General features: G+C 46.2%; 2 protein-coding genes and 1 long non-coding RNA gene across 4 annotated transcripts in view; 2 read left to right on the top strand and 1 right to left on the bottom strand.

Moving 5' to 3' along the window:
* The first annotated feature begins 435 nt into the window (after positions 1 to 435).
* LOC116586829 lies at positions 436 to 3336 on the top strand. The gene is made up of 3 exons (XR_004284164.1): positions 436 to 833; positions 945 to 1045; positions 3267 to 3336. It is a non-coding gene; the product is annotated as an uncharacterized LOC116586829 (long non-coding RNA).
* Positions 3337 to 4486: 1150 nt separating this feature from the next.
* SLC36A3 (solute carrier family 36 member 3) overlaps positions 4487 to 26370 on the bottom strand; it is a 60585-nt gene continuing 38701 nt past the window's right edge. The window contains exons 11-12 of one of the 2 annotated variants that reach the window (XR_004284162.1): positions 15262 to 15450; positions 4487 to 4696 (exon numbers count right to left, since the gene is read on the bottom strand). Coding sequence is in view for 1 of the 2 variants with exons in the window: in XM_032337264.1 (XP_032193155.1) it covers positions 15381 to 15450 (70 nt within the window). In the remaining variant the exon portion in view is untranslated. Of the gene's footprint in view, positions 4697 to 15204; positions 15451 to 26370 lie in introns of those variants that run through there. The other variant, XM_032337264.1, reaches the window with a different exon arrangement.
* Positions 13129 to 26278, top strand: GM2A (GM2 ganglioside activator). The gene is made up of 5 exons (XM_032337268.1): positions 13129 to 13436; positions 19025 to 19186; positions 24075 to 24254; positions 24635 to 24819; positions 25938 to 26278. The coding sequence occupies exons 1-4, from the start codon at positions 13344 to 13346 to the stop codon at positions 24788 to 24790; spliced, it is 591 nt and encodes a 196-aa protein (XP_032193159.1). The 5' UTR covers positions 13129 to 13343; the 3' UTR covers positions 24791 to 24819; positions 25938 to 26278.

The following is a 26370-nucleotide window of genomic DNA, read 5'->3' as shown; positions in this document are numbered from 1 at the left end:
GGCAGGGAGCGAGGGAGGTGCAGATAGACAGGCAGGAGAGGCCTTGAAGGTCCAGCTTTGACTTTGTCCTGTGGGCAGTGGGAGAGACACGATCAGACTGGTGTTGCAAATGGTCACTGGGGGCTCTGGTGGAGGGTGGACAGAGAGCTCGGGAGAGAACTGGTGCAGGTCCAAAAGGTACTTCAGACCGGAAGGATGGCAGCACCCAGGTCCAGCTCAGCCCTGCCCTCACTGAGCTCCCTGCCTGCTATAATATGGTAACTACGGCGGGCCCACTGCAGAGTAGGGGTGCCTCCGGTAGGCGGTGGTAGGCGGTAGGCGGGTGAGTGGAGAGCAGTTTCCTCCCCTCTTAGCCTGGGAGGTGGCAGCTAGCAGCCAGCAGTGTTGTGGTTACCAGGGCCTTGGGTTACAACACATGTTTGTTTTCTAAAAAAACGTTGCAATACCTTTTAAATCAGGGCCCTGGACAGGATCCAAGGACAGTAGCAAGGACCAGCCCCTTGGCACTTCTTAAAGAAGCAGCTGCAGAGGGTGCCAGCCTCAGGAACCTGGATTTCTGGAAGAGCCTGAGTTCAGGCAAGATTGGAAGCTGGGGCAAGGCTGGAAGCAGATGGTATCTCCAGCTCACCCCATTCCTTCTCTTCCTTCCTCAAGGCTCTTTTGCATCCAGAGGACTTAAGGTGATCTGTCTCCCAAGCTGTCTTGAAAAACCAGAGGCAGCAGGTGGAGACATCCAGGAATCTAAAGCCCATCTCCTTGGGAGGAGAGACCTTCCAGTTGGTCCAAGATTCAGGAGTCTGGTTTGAGAGGGAGTGAGCCCCCCATGGAAGGAGGTATGTAAACAGAAGTGAACATTGGTAGAGCATTTTGGAGAAACATGTGAAGACCTGCTGGGGTAGGGGTCCTGAAACAAGGGATACTCACATCCATTTTTATTGCCACAGGAAGAGATCTTTGCTGTGGACCCTTTTCAGAGACAGAAGTTACTTCTGAACTGGGTAAAGACTGAGATTCTAGACACTTCCATCTGGTGCACTGTTGGTGGGTATGTAAAATGGTGCAGTCACTATGGAAAACAGTGTGGAAGTTCCTTTAAAAATTAAAAATATGGTAATATGTTCCAGTAATCCCACTTCAGGATATATATCCAAAAGAATTGAAATCAGGATCTCAAAGAGATGTCTGCACACCCATGTTTATTGCAACATTATTCACAATAGCTAAGGTATGGAAACAACTCAAATGTCCACTGACAGATGGACTGCAAGGGGGAATATCAGCCTTGAAAAAGCAGGGCATTCTGCCACTTGTGACAACATGGATGGACCTGAAGGACATCATGTGAAGTGAAATATACCGGGCAGATACCACACGAGTCTATTTATATGTGGTGTCTCAAATAGGCAAACTCATAGAAGCAGAGAGTAGCGAGGAGGTGGTTCTCGAGATCTGTGGCACAACATTGTGCCTAGAGTTAACAATCCTCAGGATGCGCTTAAACGTTTGTTAATAGGGTGGCTCTTATGTTAAGTGTTCTCACCACAAAAACAAAAAGAAAAATAAATGAGCACTAGGAAACTTTGGGAAGTGATGGAAATGTTTCTCCCCTTGATTGTGGTGATGGTTTCAGGGGTGTATGCATATGCCCAAACTCATGGAATTGCATACATTAATTATGTGCAGTTCTTTCTACATGAATTATACCTCAAGAAAGTTTTTATTTATTTTTAAAAAGATTTTATTTATTTATTTGTGAGAGAGAGAGCACAAACAGCAGGCAGAGGGAGAAGCTGGCTCCCCAATGAGCAAGAAGCCCAATGCAGGATTCGATCCCAAGACCCTGGGATCATGACCTGAGCTGAAGGCAGATGCTTCACTGACTGAGCCACCCAGGCGTCCAACGAAGTTTTTTTTTTTTTTTTTTTTTAAAGACTTTCATTCTGATCCTTGGCTTGCTACTGATTTGCATTTTGACCCTGGATAACTCACATGCACTCACTTCTCTGTTCTCACATCCTTGCCCCATGTTTGACCCAGTGCCTGGCACGGAGTGAACTCAAGCAAAGATTTGTTGAACAAATGATGAATGGATTAATTGACCGGATTGGGTCCAAAGTTGAATCCGGATCCATGGGCTTCAGAGGTTACGCGAACCTCTTGAAATTTCATTCACAATTGTGTACGTATGAATGATCCCATTTTTTTCTTGGATAGGGTCAATCACTTTAATCACCATTACCATCATTTATTGATGATTTATTATGATGTGCTAAGTCTACATCTTATCGCATTTAATCATCAGGAACCACCCACTGTACTAAAGTGAAAACCCAGGTTTGAAGAGTGTTCAGGACTTGCTTAGGGTCATATGCTGGGTGAGACTGACGTCAACCAGACTTCCGATCCTGAGCTCTAAACCACTGTGAAGAATTACTGCAGCTTCTTCAAGAGATCTATGACCCCCGAAGGTGAAGGGAAAACATTCTAGGACCCCAGAGCTTTATTTCTTTGCGGGACTGTGGGGAACGTGGGACAGAGGGCCGAGGTGGAGGAGAGAGCCAACCAGCCGGAGCAGGACCGTGCCCACGCCCCCGCAAGGCTGCTATTTAGAGCAGTCCCAGAGCCCCCAGAAAGGAGGATAAGGGGGCAGGCAGGGGAGGGCGGTTGTAAAAGGAGCCCGAGGAGGGGGAGGGGGCTATCTCCTCCCCCGCCCCCGCTGCCTCCAGCTCACTCTGTCGCCTGATGTCTAAATAAGGCTTACAGGCACATTCTAGGCAGCTAAAAATAAACTCCTGCTCCCCCTCCTGCCCTTGGGCTCTGGCGACCTCCCCAGCCCCGTCAGGGTTCCCCTGGGCAGGACCAGCTCTCCGGAGCACGCCCTCAGCTACAGAATCGTGCTTCGCGGGGGACCCCAGGGCTCTGATGGGCGTTCTTCCTACTGCAGGAGACACCTGCGCTGGATGTCAGGATTCCTGAGTCCTACTCTCGGCTCCGCCCTTACAAACCTGGACAAGCCCCTCTTTTCTCTGAACTCAGTCTCCACACAGATAAAATGCGGGCATTGGAATAATGATGTAAAGCTCTGGCAGTTTTGAATGAAGTCAGGATCCCACTCTCTGGGGTCAAACCAGTTGGTCCACGGAGGTTCTTTAGGGTACATCCGTCTTGCAGACTTCTTTTTAGCTCACGCGGACTTCTGTAGCGATCTGAATTAGCTACCCACACTGAACGATCTGAAGAATTCGCATAAAATTCTGTATTTCCAGCTTCTCTTGAAAAATCAGATCTGTCCACCCCGGGCCGGCGGAGTGCCTGCTCACAGAAGCTCGAATTGGGCAACTGCCGCCCCCTGCCGGTGGGATGAATGTACTACAGGGAGGTGCCGACAGCCTCACCCAGCCCTGCAGCCCAGAGCGATTGCGGTGAGTACTTAGAGCACAGGCCCATTGGTATCCCAGGGGCCTGAGACCCTAGCATTGCTCTGTCCAGTACATGCTTGTTGAATAAATGATCCAGGCAGTTAATGGAATGCTTTGGAACCTGTAAAGGACGCTTGCAGAGGTTGTGACGATGGTGCTGGCTAGCGGACATCTGGTGCCGCTGCATTGCTTAACCCCTACCCCAGAGTCCGGGTCCCAGGTCCTAAAGATGTGGGAAGCAAAGGCAGAATGTAGATAAAATTAAATGTCTTATAACCTGCCGCCCGTGGACAAACACTTGAGGCAGGAAGGGCATAACCTTCCTCCAGGAAGCTCCCAACAGTCTTAATGTTAATTCCTTGCTAGAGGGAGAAACAACCTTGGTTTGACTATAACAAGGTCTCAGGTTTCCTGAGGCTTCTTTCAGCATATGAAAATCCTTTTGGAACTTCCCTTATATTTACATCCCGCAACCCTGAAGTATATAATTAATTGCTCCACACAATCCTGGGGCAGCAGCAGCTTTTTCTGTTCCCAGATCCTGTCTCTGTACTTTGATAAAACCACCTTTTGCACCAAAGATGTCTCAAAAATTCTTTCTTGATCTTTGGCTCTGGACCCTACCAACCTCACCCCTATTCTAAAACTACATCCCCAAGAAGGGGCAAAATTCTTAGACTCCCCCACTCAATCCCCAACCCTGTTGGGAGTTACCAGATAATTAAGGTTCTTTTAAAGGCATTGCCTGGGGACACCTGGGTGGCTCAGTTGGTTGGATGACTGCCTTCGGCTCAGGTCATGATCCTGGAGTCCCGGGATCGAGTCCCGCATCAGGCTCCCAGCTCCATGGGGAGTCTGCTTCTCTCTCTGACCTTCTCCTCGCTCATGCTCTCTCTCACTGTCTCTCTCTCAAATAAATAAAAATAAAAAATCTTAAAAAAAATTATAAAAAAAAAAAAATAAAGGCATTGCCTGGACCTCCTGAGAAGTCAGTGGGATTGTTCTTGGTTGGGAAATTACTGACAGAAACGGCCAGGATCTGTTAAACTCAATCCTTCAGAGTTACTTTGGAGACACGCAGGGGAGCAGAGAAAGAAGCAGGAGGGAGGAAGGGTAGGAAGTGTAGAACAGAGATTTTCAAAGAACAGGCTTCTGATCAGCCTGCTTGTATTCCCCCTCACTCACTGGGGCAGGATGATGCCTCTGGACCGACTCTCAGACATCACAAAATCCATCTCACCTCAGCATGCAGTAGCGCGATGGGCAGAGATGATAACCTAGGAATGCCAGGACAAAGCCTTCCTGCTCTGTCTCAGTAAATCAGGAGGAGTCACCTGATGCTTTCTTCTGAAGGAAATAGTGATTCTATATCTTATCTCTGTCAATCAATGGTGGAGAAAAGTCAATCAGTCTGGACCCTTGCTACTCTCATTGTGGTCCTCCAACAAGCGGCATTGCCTTCAAGGAGACTTTGTTAGAAATGCACATTCTTGGACTGCACTGCAGACCTGAGGAATCATAGTCTGCTTTTTAACGAGATCCCAGATGTTCTGCATGCATTTCACAGTTAGATAAAAGCGGCTTTAGACCAGTGGTTCTCAATGTTGGCTTCACCTTGGAATCCCTTGGGGGACTTTTCTTTTTCTTTTTCTTTTTTTTAAGATTTTATCTATTTATTTGAGAGAGAGAATGAGAGGAGAGAGCCTGAGAGGGGAGAAGGTCAGAGGGAGAAGCAGACGCCCTGCCAAGCAGGGAGCCTGATGGGGGACTAGATCCTGGGACTCCAGGATCATGACCTGAGCCTAAGGCAGTTGCTTAAACAACTGAGCCACCCAGGCGCCCTCCTTGGGGGACTTTTAAAAATGCCAATGTCTGGGTGCCTGGGTGGCTCAGTCTGCTAGGCATCCAACTCGATTTCAGCTCAGGTCATGATCTTAGGGTCGTGAGACTGAGCCCCACATCGGGCTTCACCCTCAGTGGAGAGTCTGCTTGAGATGTTCTCTCTCCTTCTGCCCCTCCTCCCTCTAAAATAAATAAATAAATAAATAAATATATTTTAATAAGGGCTGATATCTGGGTCCCACTTTTGCATGCAGCCTGGGCATGGGCTCTCAGGTGATTTGTTTAAAGCTCCTCAGGTGATTTCCATGTGTGCCAGTATTGGGACCACAGCTCTACGCAAAGGTTTGAAGGTGATAAAAATCTTTGGGAATTGGAGCCATGCAAATTTGTACAGGGGCCTCCCACCCTGGGCCCTCAGATTCAGGCTGGTGGAAGGGCAGCTAGGCCTGGCTGGTGCTCAGAGACACCTTCCGCAGGGCAGCCCGCCAGCCAGACGGAGCCAACCCCTCCCCCAGGGCATTGTCAGGCCACCCAAGGCTCAGGTTTCCAGCAAGTGGGGTGGGAAGAATGTGGTGCTCCTCTGAGCTTTGGCAATCCCGCCCAGGGGTATTGCCCTGACCCGGGAGACTAGAAGGCATTGCCTAAAGACAGAAATATCATTTACCATTTAAAGAAAAATTTTTGGCTTCAATGCAAAACTGTTTATTGACTAGAGCGTCCCCTTACAATACGCACTTGTGATTTTACGGGGCGGGCTCTGAGCCTTTCATTGCATGAGTTGTAGATAACTCATGACCCTGGAAAATCATCTTTGTTTGTGGACATGTAAATGCATGTCCTGTGGAGGTTAAATTGACTTCCCTCCTCTACCACGAAGGAGGCAGCTTTACCTCCAGTTGCACATTTATCTCAATATTCCTGATCTACAAATGTGTTTGTGTTTTAGACTTTCCTTTGCACTGGTTGTAACATCTGTATTCCTCACTGAGGAAGTTAAATAAAAACTCTCATGTGTGCTCATTTTCTATCTGTATGAGAGCTATGATTTTATCTTCTTTTTGACCATAATCCTTTACTAACGAGCCTAACCATGATTTGAAACCGATGTCCAGGGGTGCCTGGGTGGCTCAGTGGGTTAAGCCTCTGCCTTCAGCTCAGGTCATGGTCTCAGGGTCCTGGGATCGAGCCCCACATCAGGCTGTCTGCTCAGCGGGGAGCCTGCTTCCCCCCTCTCTCCATCTACCTCTCTGCCTACTTGTGATCTCTCTGTGTCAAATAAATAAATAAAATCTTTAAAAAAAGAAAAACAAAAACGGATGTCCAGACTACACGTGGGTTGAAACCACACAGAGACCAGGCTTTAACAGAAATGAGAGGTCCAAGTATGCCCACGGGGGCTGTGAAGACCTCTGAGCTCAGATGCCATGGAAAGGGGCAAGGACAGCTCAGCTTCAGCGGACTGTTGCCTGTGGGAAGGCAGGCTGGTGTGTCTAGATTCTCTGATTGTTTCAGAAAAAGTGGGAAATCCACAATTTAATGAGGAATCCCTTGTTTTTATTATATACTGGCAACTAGGCAAATTTCTAAGAAATACCGTGCAAACAAATCATGAGTTTGAGGCTGGAGTTACCGGTCTGGTGACTTCTGATCTGACTCAGTGCCCACTTCATGGGAATTTAAAGTGATAAGCACTCATCATCACACTCGGGGCACTCACGCTACCAGCCTGTGTGCACCTGCTGGGTCCCCGGCAACACTGACTCACCACACAGGGGCACAGCTGGTAGGTCATCCTGGGCCCTGTTATTGGAGGGCTCAGACCCAGTGACTCTTCTAGGAAGCTCATGACCATGAACGTTAGAGTGATAACAACTTCTAGTTTTCCAGCCCGTCACTTCTAGGATGTGATTTCTTCCAGGACAATTGGCTTGTTTTAATAATTGCTACTTTTATGTATGTGGGCACCTCTTGTGGGCCGGGTGATTCACATCAGCGGATGTCACTCTTGGCTACATATTTGAATTGTCTTGGAATTAAAAAATGCACGGAGGCCAGAGATTTAGAGATATAATTGATCTGGAGTGTAGGCCTGGGGATGGGGATTTTTAAAAGCTGCCTTGATGATGGTATGTAGCCCTGGCTGGGAACCACCACCTGATGGTCTTGACCATGTTTACACTTCCCATTGACTCTTACCCAAATGTTTTTCACTTCTCACAAGGATCATCAAAAGTCTGTTTCCTCAGAGTATTCCCACCAGACTCAACCTTGCCACACTTTGTATTTTTCGTCTTCCAGTATAATTACTCTTAGATAGTATCTTGCTTATGTCCCTCCCTACAGCCTGCCTTTCTGGAATGAACTTTGTTGGGGATAGGGCTTTGATTATAAGGGTGGGGGCAGGAGCTTTATATAGTTCAAATCTTTTTATAGTTTCAATCTGTAAGTATTTGTTGAATGAGTGAATAGTTTAGCACCGACAAGTAGTTGTTTATTATTATTAATTATTCTTTTAATCTTTGCTTTACAAATGAGGAAAGCGAGGCCAGAGAGACTAAGACCTCTTTCTACGCTCTTGCTGGAAACGGCCAGGGTCTGCCTGACATGGAACAAGTGCTCTGAACAAGACACCGTCCTTGTGGTTTCACCTTCTATCTTGGTTTTAGATTTGGTTTCCAGTCACTGTGTCTGTGGACTTCAGCAGCTCCTCCAAAGCCCTTCAGATGGGAGATCAAATACTCTCATCCACAAGGAATGTGCCAGCTCACAGAGAGATCCTCCAAGATGGCTGAAAGCATTAGCCTTTGATGCCTATGATCAATAAGGGCTTGTGTGAAAGAGTGTGTCTGATGCTGAGAGACTGGAGTATTCAGGAGTGGGGAGGAAGTGGGTCATAGGGTTGAAGGGCCTTGACAGGTACAAAGATGGAGAAGGAATGATGCTGGAATGGAACCAGTGCAGCCCCCTTCCTAGGTCTTAATGAGGCTCTAGGGCAGACCATCGTAAGCTTCCAGTTCCCCCATCTATCACCAACACAAGTGCCAAGGAGTATAGGCACATGGGCACCTCTCATACCACTGTGGGATTAGCTTCAGGACAAATGAGTTTTAATTTTTCTTGTGGTGTGGGACATTGGGAAAATCCTCTACCTGAAGGGGCTTGAAAATGCACCTACATATAATGAAAAGGCTGTTCTAGATGAGAGAATGAAGAGCTTATCAGAATGGGAAGGTGTGTAATTTAAAAAGCATATTAATTTTAGCCATTCTGACAGGTGTGAGGTGGTATCTTATTGTAGTTCTGATTTGCATTTCCCTGATGTTGAGCATCTTTTCATGTGTCTGTTGGGCCATCTATATGTCTTCTTTGGAAAAATGTCTATTCGTGTCTTCTTCCCATTTTTAATTGGATTATTTGTATTGGGGGTGTTGAGTTGGGTAAGTTCTTTAGGTATTTTGGATACTAACCCTTTATTGGATATCTTTTTTGCAAATATCTTCTCCCATTCTCTAGGTAGCCTTTTAGTTTTGTTGACAGTTTCAACAAAAACTGTCCTTCACTGACCAGAAGCTTTTTATTTGGATGTAGTCTCAATGATTTATTTTTGCTTGTGTTTCCTTTGCCTCAGTAGACTTATCTAGGAAGAAGTTGCTATGGCTGGTGTCAAAGAGGTTGGTGCCTGTGTTCTCCTCTAAGATTTTGGTGGTTTCCTGTCTCACATTTAGGCTTTTTATCCATTTATAATTTATCTTTGAGTATGGTGTAAGAACATGGTCCAGTTTCATTCCTCTGCATGTTGCCAACACCATCTGTTGAAGAGACTGTCTTTTCCCATTGGATATTCTTTTCTGTTTTGCTGAAGATGAATTGACCATATAGTTGTGGGTTTATTTCTGGGTTTTTTATTCTGTTCCATTGATCTGTGTGTCTGTTTTTGTGCCAGTATCATACTGCTTTGATTACCACAGCTTCAAAATATATGTTGAAGTCTGGAATTGTGATGCCTCCACGTTTGCTTTTCTTTTTCAAGATTGCATTAGCTGTTTGGGGTGTTTGTGGTTCCATTCAAATGTTAAGATTGTTTTGTTCTGGCTCTGTGAAAAATGCTAAACTACAACAACAAAAAAGATGTTGGTGAGGAAGTGGCAAAAGGAGAACCTTCCTATACTGTTGGGAATGCAGACTGGCACAGCCACTCTGGAAAACAGTATGGAGGTTCCTCAAGATGTTAAAAACAGAGCTACCCTCTATTGATCAGCAATTGTTTACCCAGAGAATACAAAAATACTAATTCAAAGGGATTCATGCACTGTGATGTTTATAGCAGAATTATCTACAATGGCCAAATTATGGAAACAGCTCAAGTGTCCATTGACTGATGAATGGGTAAAGATGTGGTATAGGTACACAATGGAATATTACTCAGCCACGAAAAAGAACGAAACCTTGCCATTTACAATGGTATGGATGGAACTAGAGTGTATTACTCTAAGCAAAGTAAGTTTGTCAGAGGAAGACAAGTACCATATGATTCCATTCATATGTGGAATTTAAGAAATAAAACATATGAGCAAAGGGGGAAAAAAGACAGAGAGTTAAGAAACAGACTCTGAACTATAGAGGACAAACTGATGATTACCAGAGGGAAGGTGAGTAGAGGAATGGGTGAAATAGGTGAAGGGTACTAAGGAGGGTACTTGCTGTAATGAGCACTGGGTGATGTATGGAAGTGTTGAATCCCTATATTGTACACCTGGAAGTAATACTACACTGTATGCTAACTAACTGGAATTTAAATTAAAACTTAACAAAAGCATATTAAAAGATCAGGTAAAGGGGCATTTGGGTGGCTCAGTGGGTTAAAGTCTCTGCCTTCAGCTCAGGTCATGATCCCAGAGTCCTGGGATCGAGCCCCGCATCAGGGTTCCTGCTTGGCAGGGACTCTGCTTCCCCCTCTCTCTCTGCCTGCCTCTCTGCCTACTTGTGATCTCTGTCTGTCAAATAAATAAATAAATAAAATCTTTTAAAAAAATCAGGTAAAGTCTGGAGGTTAGTTAATAGCAATGCAATAGGGTCACTTTCTTAGTTTTTATAAAAATACCCTGATTTTTTTTTTAATTTAAAATCAATTAGTTAAGGCTGAAGAGTCCAAGATGGCAGAAGAGCAGGAGACCTTAATTTTGTGTGATCCCAGTAATTCAGCTAGATAGCTATCAAATCATTCTGTACCCCTGTGAACTCAACTGGAGAGCTAAGAAAAGAATAGCTGCAACTACAAATAGAAAAGCCACCACTTTCTGCAAGAATGACAAGATGTAAAAACTCACCTTAAAAAAGAGAAAAAAGACAGTAATGACTGCCAGGGACCTAATCAGTATGGACATAAGTAAGATGTCAGAACTAGAGATCAGAATGACAATGATAATGACACTAACTGGGCTTGAAAAAAGCATAGAAGACTCTAGACAATCCCTTTCTGGAGAAATAAAAGAACTAAACTCTAACCAAGTTGATATCAAAAAGGCTGTTAATGAGATGCAATTAAAAAATGGAGGCTCTTACTGCTAGGAAAATGAGGCAGAAGAGAGAACTAGTGATCCAGAAGACAAAATCATGGAGAAGAAAGAAGCTGAGAAAAAGAGATCAACAACACAGCCACATGCAGTAGAATGAAACTGGACCATTTCCTTTCACCATATACAAAAATAGACTCAAAAGTGATAAAAGACCTAACGTGAGACAGGAATCCATCAGACTCCTAGAGGAGAACACAGGCAGCAACCTCTTTGACCTCAGCCATATCAACTTCTTCCTGGACATCTTGCCAAAAGCAAGGGAAGCAACAAGTGCAAAATGAACTATTGGGACTTCAAGATAAAAAGCTTTTTCACAGCAAAGGAAACAGTCAACAAAACTAGAAGAAAACCAACAGAATGGGAGATATTTGCAAATGACACATCGGTAAAGGGCTACTATCTGAAATCTATAAAGAACCTAACAAACTCAACATCCAAGGAACAAATACTCCAATCAAGAAATGGGCAGAAGACATGAACAGACATTTCTGCCAAGAAGACATACAAATGGCCAACAGACACATGAAAAAGTGCTCCACATCACTCAGCATCAGGGAAATCCAAATCCAAACCATGATGAGATAGCACCTCACACCAGTCAGAATGGCTAAAATGAACAAGTCAGGAAACAACGGATGCTGGCAAGGATGTGGAGAAAGGGGAACCTTCCTCCACTGTTGGTGGGAATGCAAGCTGGTTTAGCCAATCTGGAAAACAGTTTGGAGGTTCCTCAAAAAGTTGATAATAGAGCTACCCTACAACCCAGCAATTGCTCTACTGGGTATTTACCCCAAGGATACAAATATAGTGATCTGAAGGTGCACATGCATCCCAATGTTTATAGCAGCAATGACCACAATAGCCAAACTATGGAAAGAGCTCAGATTTCCACTGACAAATGAATGGATAAAAAAGATGTGGTGTATATATATACACTGGAATATACTCAGCCATCAAAAAATGATATCTTGTTATTTGCAAAGACGTGCATGGAACTGGAAGGTATTGTGTTTAGCGAAGGAAGTCAATCAGAGATAGATAATATCATATGATCTCACTGATAAGTGGAGTTAGAGAAACAAGACAGAGGATCATAGAGGAAGAGAGGAAAAAATGAAGCAAGAATAAACTAGAGAGGGAAAAAAACCATAAGAGACTCTTAACCATAAGAAACCTAAGAAACCATATGAGGGTTGCTGGAGGGGAGGAGAGTGTAGGATGGGGTAGCTGGGTGATAGACATTAAGAAGGGGATGGGATGTAATGGGCACCGGGTTTTATATAAGACTGATGAATCATAGGCTTATACCTCTGAAACCAATAATACATTATATTGATCAATTAAATTTAAGTTAAAAATGTTTAAAAAATAAAAAATGCAATGCTTTTATATTTTAATAAGATTTTTAAAAAGTCAATTAGTTAACATGTAGTAGAGTTTAGTGATTCATCGGTTTTGTATAACACCCAGTGCTCATTACATCAAGTGATAAAAATACCCTGATATCTTAATGCGAACAGTGGGGGAAATTGGTAGAATTCTGTTAGTTTTGCAAGTTTTCTGTAAATCTAAAATTAATTCCAAAATTTAAAAAATTATATATAGACGATTGGGTAAGTTTTAAATTGTATTCATGCATTCATTTATTCACCCAAGATTGATTGCTCATTATGTGTCAGGTCCTAAGTCACGTTAGGGACCAAAAGTCATAGCGCCACTCTTTGTAGAATTTACAACTTAGTGGTGATTTGGCAGGAATAATATCCCTATTGCTTTTTTAAAAAGCAAAACTCAACTACAAAGCATTATAACTTAACAAAATCTTGGCTGTGGGCTATATAAGCAGAATACTTGCTCTATCATTTTTTAGCTTTGTGACCTTGGCAAAGCTAACCTCACCGTGTGTGTTTTCCTCAGTGGTAACATGGGGAAAAAAAAAAAAAAAAAAAGATTCCCTCATCGGTGTTTAACAGTGCTTAGCATGCATTAAAGCACTTACTATCGGTTATTACAATTATGATTATAATCATTAAAAAGACACAGTGATTCGTAACACGATACAGGAGAACGTTAACAGGGACAGGGAGGGTGACATTCAGTCAAGGAATGTATCCGGGTTTGAAAACAAAAAAGCTTTTCAGGCAGGGATGGTCACTGCCTGTGTGGGTTTAGGAGCAGCTTCTCCCCGCCCCCCGTGCTCTGGCCCCGCCCTAGGCCCTGCCCCCTTTATCAGCCGGCTCCGAGGTCGCCAGTCAGAAGGAGGGGCTTGACGCCCACGCCCAGAGGGAGGGGCTGAAGGCGGAGACTCAGTCCGGCTGGCGTCCAGAGAGCTCCGTGCAGCACCAGGCCTTGAAATCTCCCATTCCCCAGCGGGCGGAGCAAACCTGGAAGTGGCCGCGCCGTTTTGCATAGCAGTGACCAGCTTTGCATAATCAGGGAAGGCCAGCATTTAAAGGAGACGCTACTGCCACAGACCTAGTAGACCGGCGCAGACCCACTGTTTGCGATGATGCTGAAGATGCAGGCTCCTCTTCTGATGGCCTTGGGCCTGCTTCTCGCCGGCCCTGCGGCCCATGCAAACGTCCCCGCCCGCGCCCCGGTGAGCCCCCGTTTCCTCTGGTGGCTGCTTCCAGCTTGCCGGCCCAGTTGGGGTGGGATTATGGGGGTGACTACTCCGGTTTCTAGAATTCCTTCTCTTTTGTAGAGACTCCTAAAGTCACTAACTGTGGGACTGTGAGTGGGTCCTTTTCTCTCTCCGAGTTTCGGTTAGCTCATCTGGGCAGTGAGGGTGGACTGCTCCAGACATTTGGGAAGGGTTAATCTCCCTCAGGTCTCTACTCTCTTGTCCTCTTCTTCCTGAACATTTGAGTGAAATTTGGCAGAACTGCAAGGCTAAGGAACTGCTCCCAGGCCCAGAGCTCAGCCTTGTTTACCTGCCCCCTCCCTTCCACCACCCATAAAAAGACCTGGCACCCTTCCCTTCTCCTCTGTACTGCTCTGTGTCTCAGCTTGTCCTGATGGGTGGGTGGGTTTGAGAGGCTTGTTCTTCCCGTGCTCGAGATCCAACCCTGTGACCCACTGCTTCTAGTTACAGGCCACAAAGAGTCTCCAGCTTCCTCCTTCACTTTTCATTCACCCCATGCTCCAGACCCTTGGAAAAGGGAAGTTCTGTCATTCTGGGATCTGGAGCAGCCTAGTTCCATTGCCTCTTTGCTGCATAGCTGTGGGCAAGACACAGATGGGCATGATGATACCAACCAACCTGCCTTTCTCAGATGGGTGTGAATGAAAGGAAATGCTTTTGTGGATAGAAAGGCTCTAAAATCTTAGGCAAATAAAGTGATACAAGCGAGTAGGCTTGGCCTCATCCTGCCCCAGGGGTAAGGGGTCCCATTTTATTTTTCCTGTTGAATGAAGGCATAAGGACCTGTTGGCCTTATGTGCCCAGAGGATTCCCAGTTTGACCCCAGATGTAGGCTGAGAATGTTTCTCTTGGTTCCAGGGCTGACCGCTATAAAGGCAGAGTCTGGCTAGAGCTCCAACTTGCCCTACATCCCCATTCCCTTATATGTCTTGGCCATGGTTGCCATCCCAGACCAGAGGGCTTTAGATAGATCAGCTGTTTTGGGAAGGCCCTGAGATATCATAGAGTTCACCCACCTCACTCAGGCCCCTATAGGATACGGGCCCGCACACCATTCATTGTGCAGCAAGAGGCACATTGTTTTCTCTGGGCTCATGGTGATTCAGAGCCCTATGCCTGAGACCATGGGCCAGATAAAGGTAGTGGGGTGATCGTGAGCATTTAAGTATTTGGAAACCTGAGTTTTATTTCCTTTTCTGGCATTAACCAGTGTCGTGTCACTGGACTGTGGCCAGCATTAGACGGGAGCGAGAATGTCTAATCCCGTGCTAGGCATACAGTAGGTGCTTAATAGATTCGGTGATACTGTATAATGACTGTCATTTATTGTGCACATACTCTGTGCAATGTGTTGAGCTGTGTGCTTTTATTCCTAATAAACTTTTGTGGGGGAATGCTTTTTTTTTTTTTTTTAAGGTTTTATTTATTTATCCGTCAGAGAGAGAACAAGAGAGAGAGCACAAGCAGGGGGAGTGACAGGCAGAGGGAGAAGCCGGCTCCCGGTTGAGCAAGAAGCCCGATGCTGGGCTCGATCCCAGGACCCTGAGATCATGACCTGCGCTGAAGGCAGATGCTTGACTGACCACGCCACCCAGGCATCTCTGGGGGAATGATTTTAGATTTATAGAAAAGTGCAGAGAGAGTGTGGATTCTCATAAACTCCTCATCCCATTTCCCCTAATGTTAACATCTTCTATTACCATTGTGCATTTGTCTGAACTGACAAACTAACATTGGTTCATCACCATGAACTAGACTCCAGACTTTATTTGGATTTTACCAGTTTTTCCATGAATGTCCTCTTTCTGTTCCAGGATCCAGTCCAGGGCTCCACAGTATATTTCTCATCACATCTCCCCAGGCTACTGTGGTCTGTGACAGCTTCTCAGTCTTGTGTTTTCATGGTTTAACAGTCTTGAGGAGTGATGACCTGTATTTTCTGTACAGACTTCTCTTTTTCCCAGTAGCTCTGTCAGAAGATATAATTGTGCCCATTTAAAAGATGTGGAAACCAAACCTCAAGAGGGTAACTTACCCATGGTCTTAGCTGAGGGGTGATTGGCACCTAGGTCTGTGATGTCTACCTGTATTTTTGCCTCCAGACCTGTGCCTTTCTCTTCTGCCCTATGTTCCCTCTTCCCACGTATTGGCCTCTCCTGGCAATGGTAAATACAGTGGTCTCCCCCTTACCTGTGGTTTTGCTCTCTGTGGCCTGGATGTGCAGTCTGGGAGCAGATGATCCTCTCTGACATCATCGGAAGTTTAATAGTAGCCTAATATTATATCACAATGTCTGTGTCATTCCCCTCCCCCCATCTCATCAGACAGGCACTTTCTTGTCTCACATCATCAACAGGAAAAAGCACCGAGTGTAGTATAGTAAGATATTTTGAGAAAGAGAGAGACCACATTCACATAACTTTTGTTATGATTATGATGGTTCTGTTTCATATTAGTTATGGTTGTTAATCTCTTACGGTACCCATTTTATAAATTAAACTTGATCATAAGGATGTATAAAAAACATGCATAGAAAAAAACATAGACTATATAGGGTTATATGGGGTTCAATGCCATCTGTGTTTTCAGGCATCCACTGGGGATCTTGGGACGTATCCTGCACAGATAAGAGGAACTCCTGTGCCGGGTCTGGCTCCTAGTGAGCATTGCTAATCCTTCCTGCCTCTGTTTCCAGATGAGGCTGGACCCAGCTGCAGAAATCACTGCCACAGAAACCTCTAGTCAGGCACTGGGAAACTGCGTTGTTATGCCTTCCCCAGGACCTGAAGGACAGGGAGCTTGGGGGAAGGGAGGGAATTTTTCTTCTTTAGCAGGACACTCCGGATACCTGCCCCAGCCTGGAAGGAGTCCTTGCTGTGAAGCAGGTTGCCTTAGAATCTGTGAAATCCTTACCAACCCTTCAGCCCAACTCTTAAGTCCAGGCATCCTTTCATTTGACAGCGGCCCCCGAACTGGTCTCCCCGTTCCAATCCATTGGATTGGACAATCCACTTGTCCCTCTCCAATCCATTCTCAACCATAAACCAAAGCGTGGTACTCTCTTGCACAGGGGTTCCATTGCAATATAGTAAGTCCAGGGTCCCAGTTATGACCTGCGAGGTCATACATTAAATGACCTTGCCATCCCTCTAGCCTCATCCATGTCATTCTTCTGCTACACCTAGCCCTATAGCCTTCCTGTAGTGCCCAGACCAGCTAAAATTCCTACCACAGGGCCTTTGCCCATGTTGTCTCTGTCTGGAGAGAACATTCTTCCTCTCTGTACTTACATGGCTGACTCCTCATCCTGCAGGAGTCCGACTTAAGTATCATTTCCTCACCGCCTTATTTAAGTATTTAAGTAAGCCCTTTGTTACTCTCACCATGACCTCTGTGCGTTTCTTTTCTGGCTCTCAGAAATCGTGGTGGGTAGTATTTATTGGTATTAGACTCTAAGCTCCTTGAGGCAGGGCAAGAACATTTCTTTCTTTCTTTCTTTCTTTCTTTTTTTTTTTAAAAGATTTATTTATTTATTTATTTATTTATTTATTTATTTGTTTATTTGACAGAGAGAGAGAGAGAGAGAGGGAGGGAGGGAGAAATAGCGAGAGAGGGAACACAAGCAGGGGGAATGGGAGAAGGAGAGGCAGGCTCCCCACTGAGCAAGGAGCCTGATGCGTGGCTCAATCCCAGAACCCTGGGATCAAGACCCAGGCGGGAGGCAGATGCTTAACGACTGAGCCACCCAGGCGCCCCAGGGCAAGAACATTTCTAATTGTTTACCACTATTAATACAGACTTAGCCCAGGGCCCATGACCATTGCTCCTTAAGTATTTGTGGGATGAATACCAAAGGAAATCTTTATTGGTACCTGCCCTGTGTGAGGGGCTGTGGGGCATGCAGGCCTGAATCAGACCCTGTCCTGTTTTTCTTACTCCCATGACATTTCATTCCAAGGGACAGAAACCCATTCCAAGAAGCTCAAATAAAGGGCAGTTTACGCCAGGTATCCAAGGAATCTCACGGAAGTAATGGCAGGAAGTGGAGGCTGGGCCACATCCTGGCTTTCATTCTGTGAGCCAGCCCAGCTTTGGGCCTGGCACTGTGTTAAGATCATGAAGCTCTCATGCTTGTGCTCATCCTCACAATTGCCCTAAGAGGAAAGTATAAAGCCTTCACTTCAAAGATGTGGAAACTGAGGTTCCAAAGGGGAAACGGCCTCACGGAATCATGTGATATGGTGGCTGAGCCACGCTTGTTGACTAAGGCTCTGATGTACCCTATATCACCCTCCAGAGTCATGTCTTCCACTGCTACCCCATACTGCCTGGTTAGACAGGGTGAGGGTGGGGAGGGGACACCTTCGTTCTCTCCCCCAGAGACCAGCAGAGCCCTTAGTTCTTGCCTCTTCCCAAACTTTGGATTGGTCATGAGTCACAGGTCTAGGTATTCTAGCCTCATGCCAAAGGTTATCACCCAATAACAGCGCAAAGTCCTATAAGTGATTTTTGTCTCAACGTCCATGTCCCAGAGGCAGTGAGAATCTGTCAGCCTAGCTTGGGTTAGGTGTTTCCTTTCAGCTCAGTTGACTGTGTTGACGATGGGGTGAGCTCAGGGGTGTGGGGCTGGCTGGGTTTCCTTCTAAGATGGGATGTGCATGGTGGGAGTGCCTGAAGTGTCTCTTAAATGGCCTTCGGGGGGGTGGGAAAGGGGTGAGTGGGAGGGCAGAGTCTGCCTGATATTGAAAGTGTTAAAGATCATGGACAAGTAAGCAGGGTTCTGTGGGAGTGGGGAGTCAGCAGTCTTGTGTAGCCAGACAAGATGGTGGAATTCTAAGACCTCTGTGGGATATGGAGGAAGAGGAGGAAGCGGCTGAGCAGAGGCCAGGAAGGTGATTCAGATGGAGCAGGGCATGGGCAATGGGATGGGGGGCAGGAAGCACTAGTTAGGAATGGGGAAGCTTGTTCACTAGGGTTCATCAACAAGCACCCCACTGGGGGTCTCTCTGCATATGTCCTTTTACCTTCCTGGGCTGATTGCATACTCCTTGAGGGTGGAGTTTCCCATTGTATAAAGTTTCCTATTATTCCTGGCCTTGGATTGGGCATGGGTTATGACATGAATAAGGTCCTGGGCATGAGGCTGCAAAGGTGAATCCTCCGGGAGCTTCTCTCTAAGGAGGTACCAGGACTGGCTGGAGGGGGTGGGGGTTCGGGAATGGGAGATCAGAGAAGGTACCTACCAAGGGTAGATGTGGTTAGTCACCTGTTTTGAAGCTCAAGGTCTGGTATATTGTGCTTTATAGTTTACGGCACACTTTTGGGAGATTATGTTTTTGGAATCTTTTAGTATAGTACTACCCAGGAAATGGGGACCACAAGTGTTATCCTGGGCTTCTAGGTACAGACTTGCAGGTAAAGCTCAGGGTGGGGAGGTACCTCGCCCAGTGTCACACCCTCAGTAGCCTGTTCTGTTGACACTTCTGACCTGCGAAGTTTCCTTTTGACAATGCTTCTTTTCTTTCTGCCTGATTTTTCCTTAGCCACCCCAGGTAATTAGCTTTTTCTGGGAGAACTGCCATGAAAGGAAGGACCTTGTGCTGCTCAAAGGCATGACTCTGGAACCTGACCCCATTGAGTATCCTGGGAATGTGACTATCAGCGCCGAGCTCCAGGTCCCTGTCCCCCTCAGCAGTCCTCAGAAGGTAAGCCTGGACATGGGCATGGTTGGGGAGGTGCTGGAGGGAAGGTGCGGGGGGCCATATGGCAGGGACCCTGAAGGATGTATGTTCAGGGACCTGTGGGTAATTTTGCAATCCCGATTTCTCAGAGCAACAAAGGATGCATAGATGCGTAGACTGTCTAACAGCCCCAGTCGGGCAATGTTGTTGTGGTGCTGTTGTTAATTATAAAACAGACACATCACTTCATAAGTGACATCGAGTCACTTTGGAAATCACAAATTGCCAAAAGGTGGGGAGAAATATATCACCTGAAATCTCACTACCCAGTGATAGGGGTAAACACTTTTAACATTTGGTAGGCGAGGCTTTGGAACTGTCCCCCAATCAATCACATATAATACACATATTCTTTAAAGACTTTATTGATTTCCAGAGAGGGAGTGAGACTGTAGGTCTGTCCTGGTGTACTTAACAAATCTGTTATCAGACATATAGTTTGTTTCTGTGGTAGTTTTTTGTCTGTTTGGTTTTATTTTTTGGCTGTTAGAAATACCTTTGCTGAAATTATCCTTGTAATGTATCTTTTTGTCCTTCTCTGATTACCTAGACACAGACTTTTTAGGTCTTTCTGGTGCCTCCAGATTTTTGAATCCATGTATGCTCTCCAACAGATTTGCCTTTTTCCACACATCTGTTGATTCTGAGCATTTTCTAATAACATTTTCCACTATTTTATGTCATCCCTGGGGAGGTTTGATGTCTTTTCATTAATTTTGTTGCCCTTTGTGCTTCCTTTGAGATTGACCAGTTTGATCATGTCTGTTTTCTCTGTTGGGGGTGGCTATTTCCATACTTTTTCAGAATAATAAAGGCTTTTCATTATCTATTTCACACCATACATTGTTATCCTTCTCACTACTTTGAATTGCTGCTTTTATAGCATATTCTTATATGCCCTTCTGCTTGTCCTGTTGCAGCTCTACTCTGGCCCCAGTTTTATTCTGATTCTTGGAAAGGTTTTTGATTTGGAATCTATCCCTGTAACTACCCTTCAACCTGCCCGAATCACAGCCTCTACCTCGTAGGCTGCTTGTGGACAATTGCTGGATTAATAATGTGGAGAGTAATTTGCATAGGGCCTGGTCCACAAGACCTGCTCAGAAAATGTTAACTCTTGTTAATTGTTCAATTAGTGTCTTTTCCTGCCACCCCGGGACCCAGACAGAAGCCCCAGCTGTGTGTGGACCGCTCTAGGGCCCTGCCTTCCTTGGTACCTCCTTCTAAGTCTTTTCCAGGCGAGATCATTGCATTTTTTTTTTTTTTTTTTTTAGCTGAACTTCAGCTGATAATCTAGCAGGGTCACACAAATGCCATTTCCATGCTCCTGCTGGGTCTGGGATGCAGCACTCTGGCAGATGCTCTCATGCCATCATTAGGCAAAATGCTGGCATTTCTGTGACACTGTGCATCTGACTTGGAAGGAAAAAACTCACAATCTCCTTCTGCCCCCAGCCTGCTTTTCTTGGCTTCTTCAAAGACCATTAAGATGGACACCACCACCCTCTTTCCTATCCCTTAATTACCTGTCAAATATTTGGGCCATTGCACTTTTTAAAAACCGTGCTCAGGTTCCCTTCACCCTACATTTCTCCTCTGTTATTTTTGGTTTCGTTCTTTTACTTTTCAGGTAATGTGCATATTAGCTATTAAATGAAAGCCACTGAACACATGTGTAGGAAAAAAGATGATTAGCCTCGTTTTACAGATAAGGGACACTGAGGCTCATAGAACAGTGCAACTTGCCCCAGGTCACGTGGTTATCAGCACATTCAAGGCTGGGTGTCCTTATGTTGTATTGTTCCTTGTTCCTCAACTCTTTCAGGCAGGGAGGTGGACTTAGAGCCTGATATGTTTGGAGGAGAATGCTCCAGAACTTTCTCTTGCTCAGCAGAGACCCCCTTTTGAAAGAGTGTCAGGACTTCAGCCCCGTATGAGCTTGGGAGGCATCAATGGCTTCCACCTCTTGTTACTGAGGCCTAGAGAGGAGAGTGAGTGTTCCAGACCCACGGCCCATTAGCTGGAGAACCAACACGTCCTCTCTTCCTCTGACCTTGCTGAGGTGGAATTTTTTTTTAATGCGGAGTCTCATGTCGGACCTGGATGGACTTAACCCCAGCGGCAATGTTGAGAAGCTGGGTGTCCCAGATTCCATGAGCCAGGAGCTGGGGCCACCCAGGAGCTCCCTTTTCCTCTCTTGACTTGCTTCATAGGATCCGGAATAATTTATAACTCCCTTCTGTGGGCCCTCTCTCAAGTTCCAGCCTCTGGGACCCTGGTTTTCCCATCCTCAAGAATCATAAATTGCTGTTTTATTTGGCATATACCCTTATGTGGGGCTTTTAGACATGGCTTTCAGGCCTGATGGTTTGGCTTTTTTCCCCTCTAAAATCATGTACCTATAGTGCCCCTGCCTGAGGCCTGTGGCCTTTATAACTGCCCCCTTCCCAGGGCATCACATGACTCCCCTTCACGTCCTATCAGTGTGTTTTTATCTAGAGCTTCTGTGTGCCTATCCAGGTGGGAGAGGCCAAGAGAAATCATTTTAATGTGTAAGAAATTTTTACTCTTAGGATGTCACAATGGGTCAGTGTCTTCGAGATCGTGAGATCCAATTATTCGATCGTTAGGATGGAGGAGTGGAGACCTGATGGGGAAGGGACTTGCTTATGGGTCCTGGCAAGTGCAGTGTTCCTGTCTTGATTACCTCTCAGTGCCTCTGTCTGTCTGGTTGTCGGGACAGGTTCCATGACAGAAGTTTATTTAGATCGAGCTACCTAACTGCAACAGAAGTCTTGGGCTAGAGAGATTTATGGTACCTTTTTATCCAGCCTTGAGTGCTTTCCTGAGCCATGAGAGCAAGTCGGTTGAGAACAAGGGCTGGGAAATGAGCCATGGTTTGCGGTCCCCAAATGATAGGCATGACTGCTGCCTCAGAAGTGCCTGTTGCCCCCCATTCCATGCACCGCCACTGAGTACCGCTGATGCTGTGCTTGTCCTGGGTGGGGGAGGCATGGCTCCTGGCAGATACAGCCCCACCTGGGAGGACACCAGGCATGACTTGGCCCCCACTGGTGCCCTCATCTGGGCTTTTCTGCTTAGGGCATAACTGATTCAACCATTTTCCTTGGGATATTGGTGAAACAAGGGGAGGGGAGACAGTATTGGCTGAGGGAGAAGGGAGGACAGATATCCTGCAGGAGTTAATGTTTGCCTCTCAGACATTGTGCCAAGTGTTTTATGGGCACTGTCTCACTCGATGGGATCTTGTAAGAGAGGCAGACATATCCTGCTTTTGAGGTAAGGGAATGGAAACTGAGAGAAGTGGCTCCAGGCAAGGGCAAAATACTGGAAAGTGGCAGGAATTGCTTTCTAACCCAGGCCCTGTGGTTCTTCCTTGGCAGAGGGGCTGGAACAGGCTTGGCAGGAGAGCAGAGAGGAGGGTTGGGAGGGGTAGTGTGTGAGTGGGGCGTGGGGGATACTGTGTACATCAGCAGAGCAGGAGGAGGTCAGTGAAGGAGACGATCTGAGTTTGTCCTCTTAGCATCCAGAGTATACTGACATCTCCCTTCCTCCTGGGCCTGGATTATGACATCTAGGGCAGTTGGGAGACTGAGTCCATAGCCTGCAGAGCCAGCCCGAGCCCTCCAGGGTTTGTCTCAAACAGAAAAGTCCTAAATCAAGTGAGCCTGGAGGCTGGGAAATATGAAATTGCTAGGATGTCAGAACTGAAAAGTGTCTTAAAATTGTGGTTTCCTGCCATAACACCCACAAGGGGTCAGATGCTCAAGTGAGCTAACGTCCTCCTGCCCTTTCCTTACTATTTTCCCTTGATACGTTTTGGGGAGTTGAGGGCACGGACATGGTCAAGAGAGACAACTCACTCAGTGAATGCCTGGCACGCATCCGGCACAGCTGGAACTGTCCGCCTTGAAATCCTGGCCCCTTCTAGGTCAGCGGCAACCTCTAGAACGGGAATAGCATCCTGACGGCATGGAGGTGTGAAGCACATGGTAGATCTTCTCGTCCAGCTTCTCTCTAGCTGTAGGGCTCCTCTGGTAGCTTCTCCAGCTGAGTCCAGGGAGCCCACCACTTCCTGGGGAGTCATTCTGTCTGTTGTAACCTAGCTATGATGGTTAAGAAGGTCTTCCTTTATATCAATCCCATAGTGATCTCCCTATAAATTCCTTTTGTTTTCTTGGGATGCCCGGGTGGCTCAGTTGGTTAAGTGTCTGCCTTCGGCTTCAGTCATGAAGGACTCTGGGATCGAGCCCCACATCAGGCTCCCTGCTCCATAGGGAGACTGCTTCTCTCTCTCTCTGTGATCTCTTCTTGCTCTAACTCTCAAGTAAATAAATTTTTAAAAATGTTTTAAAAAAAATAAATACTGTGTTTGGTAGCTATACAGAGAAAATTTGATCCAAGGATAGAAAATAGGTTTCTGCTCCAATTGGCTGGCAGTAGCTGAGGTCCTACACAGACAAGGGCTCTGAAGCCAAGATTGGGTAGAGAAGAGAAGTCTAGGAAATAGTGCTAGTTAGCTAGTTAGCGGTTAGATGGCAAATGCCTTGCAAATCCAGTGCCACCGATGGTAGTGACTACCTAAAGAATTCTAAGACTGAGGTTCATTGAAGGGTGAAAAAAATCACCCTGATTAATACCTGCTACGGGCGCTGGAAGAGGTGCCATTGGGATATGTGCCACAATATTGTCACTGCTATATCAGAATATCTCCAAGATCCCATCCGATTAAAAATTCTGTGATTAAAATAAAATGCTGACCTTTTGGAGATGTAGAGAGGCTGGGATGTTTGCCTTGGAATTCATACTGTTCCAAACTCTTTCTCACCAGGTGGAATTAATTATAGAGAAGAAAGTGGCCAATTTCTGGATCAAAGTTCCATGTATGAGCCATGTTCGTTGCATCTTTGAAGACATCTGCCAATTATTAGACTTTATCATCCCCCCTGGACAGCCCTGCCCAGAGCCCCTGCATACTTATGGGCTTCCCTGCCACTGTCCCCTCAAAGCAGTAAGTACTTAGGGAAGGAGAGTATTATTTCTGTGGCTGGAGTAAAAATGTGGGGTTTGGAGAGCTGGGTTCTCACATTCTCCTCCTGCAGATCTGGATGTTTGTGGGTGAAAATTGGTGTGATCTATCCTGAATTGCTTATGTTTGGGGGGCCTTGGTTTATCCACTTGTGAACTGGGTGACTTGAGCTGCAGTGTGGCCTTCAGTGCCCATGAGCTGTAACCTTCCATGCTGTGTAGAGCTCCAGCCATCTCTAATCTCACGTGGCACTCAGGAGAGTGGGAGGAGGGGCAGTTCATGGCTGCAGTCTTAGAGGAGAGCTCCAGGAGAGTCCCGTCAGTAGGCTCCCGCTGACCTGTGATCCATTGGTTTTCCCGCAGGGCACCTACTCAATGCCCAAGACTCAGTTCACCCTGCCCAACACGGACCTGCCCGGCTTGATCACCTCCGGGGCCTACCGCATCTGGATCTTCCTCAGCAGCCGTGGGAAACGTCTGGGCTGTTTCAGGATCTTTGCTGCTCTGAAGGGCGAGTAAAGTGGCACCAGCCGCAGCAGAATGAAAGGGTATGAGGAAGTTGTCCCTCTTCTTCTACCTTGCATTTGCCAAGGTCAAATTCTGACTCTCTATCCCCTTTCAAGCCCCTTTCTACAATGATGCCACTTCTCTCACTGAAAGTCCTTCTGTGCCACCTGCGTTCTAGGCTTGGGCAGGCAGCTTTGACTTGGGGAGGAGCTTGGCAGCTCTTGATAGCCCATGACCTGCCAGGCCGGCCGTTTCATCTTCCTTCTCACCCCTATGATTTTCTAAGAGCTTAACTCATTTTCTAAATAATTAAGCAATAGGACTAATATATTTTGTGACCCCAAGTTCAGACTGACCCAGTCTTGGTTTCCTGAAGTATCTTCATGATTTTCTTAAAAAAATTTTTTTTGGTCACTGACTTGAAAGCAGAATGAGAGTATGAACGGTCTTTGTTTTACTCGAGCCCGCTTATAAGGAAGGGACTGAAGTAGTTCAGTTTCACCTCTTCCTCCATTAACTGCTATGATTAATTCAGTATTCTTTTCTAGATTAGGAACAGCGGGGCATAGCGTGTCCTGGGGAGGTAGGGCACGTGGTGGAGGGCTTCACTGGGAGAGGTATTTAAGAATGCTGTATGTATTTAAGAGAGTTTACAAACTCAGCTGTCTGCTGGGCCAAGCATGAGACCTAAATGAGTGAGGACAACCACGAGGAACATATTGCTTCCAGGCACGTCTTTTAACCTCCTTTGTGTAGCAGCTCATATCCACTGTTATGAGGCAGCTGGTGTCCAGTCTCGAGCTTGGGACTATTATCAGGGCTGATGGGGCCTGAGTTGAGTTAGAGAGGGTGCACTCAGCCCTTAGGGGCAGCTGGTGCTGCATGAGAGTATCGTGGGCCCAGTACTACCAAATAGTCTCCATTTTTTTTTCCCCCCTTGGAGAAGCCAGAAATGCAGACTTTTATATGAAATCTTAGAGTTTTTACATATTGGCAACTAGTTATTTTTTAAAAACACTGTGCAGGCCAAGAGGGCCAAACAGACTTGCCAGTGGGGAAGTCTGGCCCAGTGTGGCCAGTTTGCGACCTCTGATGTAAGAATACACATTGTCCTTTCGATCTAGAGACAACTCCTTCAGTGCTGTTTTTCCCTCCCTAGGGTCAAATCCATAGTCTCTGACACATGGAGCAGGCTCTTCCAGGGCTTGGGGATGGGGAGGCAGCCTCTCAGGATGGGAGCTGCAAGAATCACAAGGCCGCATGCCCCAGCCTAGGAGTGCTGTCAGGGTGAATGGGGAAAACCCTGAAGATTTGGAACACACCAGCAGCTGCTCTGTGGAGCAAGGATCCCATGAAGAGGGGTGGATCGCATGAGGGGATCCCATGAAGAGGCCATCGTCCCATCCTCCACGCAGCCTACTGACCTATGGATCGACCCCAGCTTCTGGGCTCATTTGAAGCCTGGAATGGCAATAAAGCTTTTTAACTTGCTGAGAACTCTTCCTTTGTCTTGGCTGCATATTTGTCCATCTTGGGATTTTAGGAGCTTGTCAGTGGTGGGCTGTTCCTGGTGGAAGGGTTTGTTGTGATGG

The sequence above is a fragment of the Mustela erminea genome, chromosome 3 (assembly GCF_009829155.1).
Source record: "Mustela erminea isolate mMusErm1 chromosome 3, mMusErm1.Pri, whole genome shotgun sequence".
Classification (NCBI taxonomy): Eukaryota; Metazoa; Chordata; class Mammalia; order Carnivora; family Mustelidae; genus Mustela; species Mustela erminea.
The sequence above is the reverse complement of the archived record's forward strand: the minus strand, read 5'-3'. Positions and strand labels throughout refer to the sequence as shown.

Bases quoted from the DNA above. Each gene is read 5' to 3' on its own strand.
- GM2A (XM_032337268.1), top strand. From the start codon at position 13,344: ATGATGCTGAAGATGCAGGCTCCTCTTCTGATGGCCTTGGGCCTGCTT. The intron at 19,187-24,074 runs GTAAGCCTGGAC...CTTTCTCACCAG, and splicing joins CCCTCAGCAGTCCTCAGAAG to GTGGAATTAATTATAGAGAA. The intron at 24,255-24,634 runs GTAAGTACTTAG...GTTTTCCCGCAG, and splicing joins GCCACTGTCCCCTCAAAGCA to GGCACCTACTCAATGCCCAA.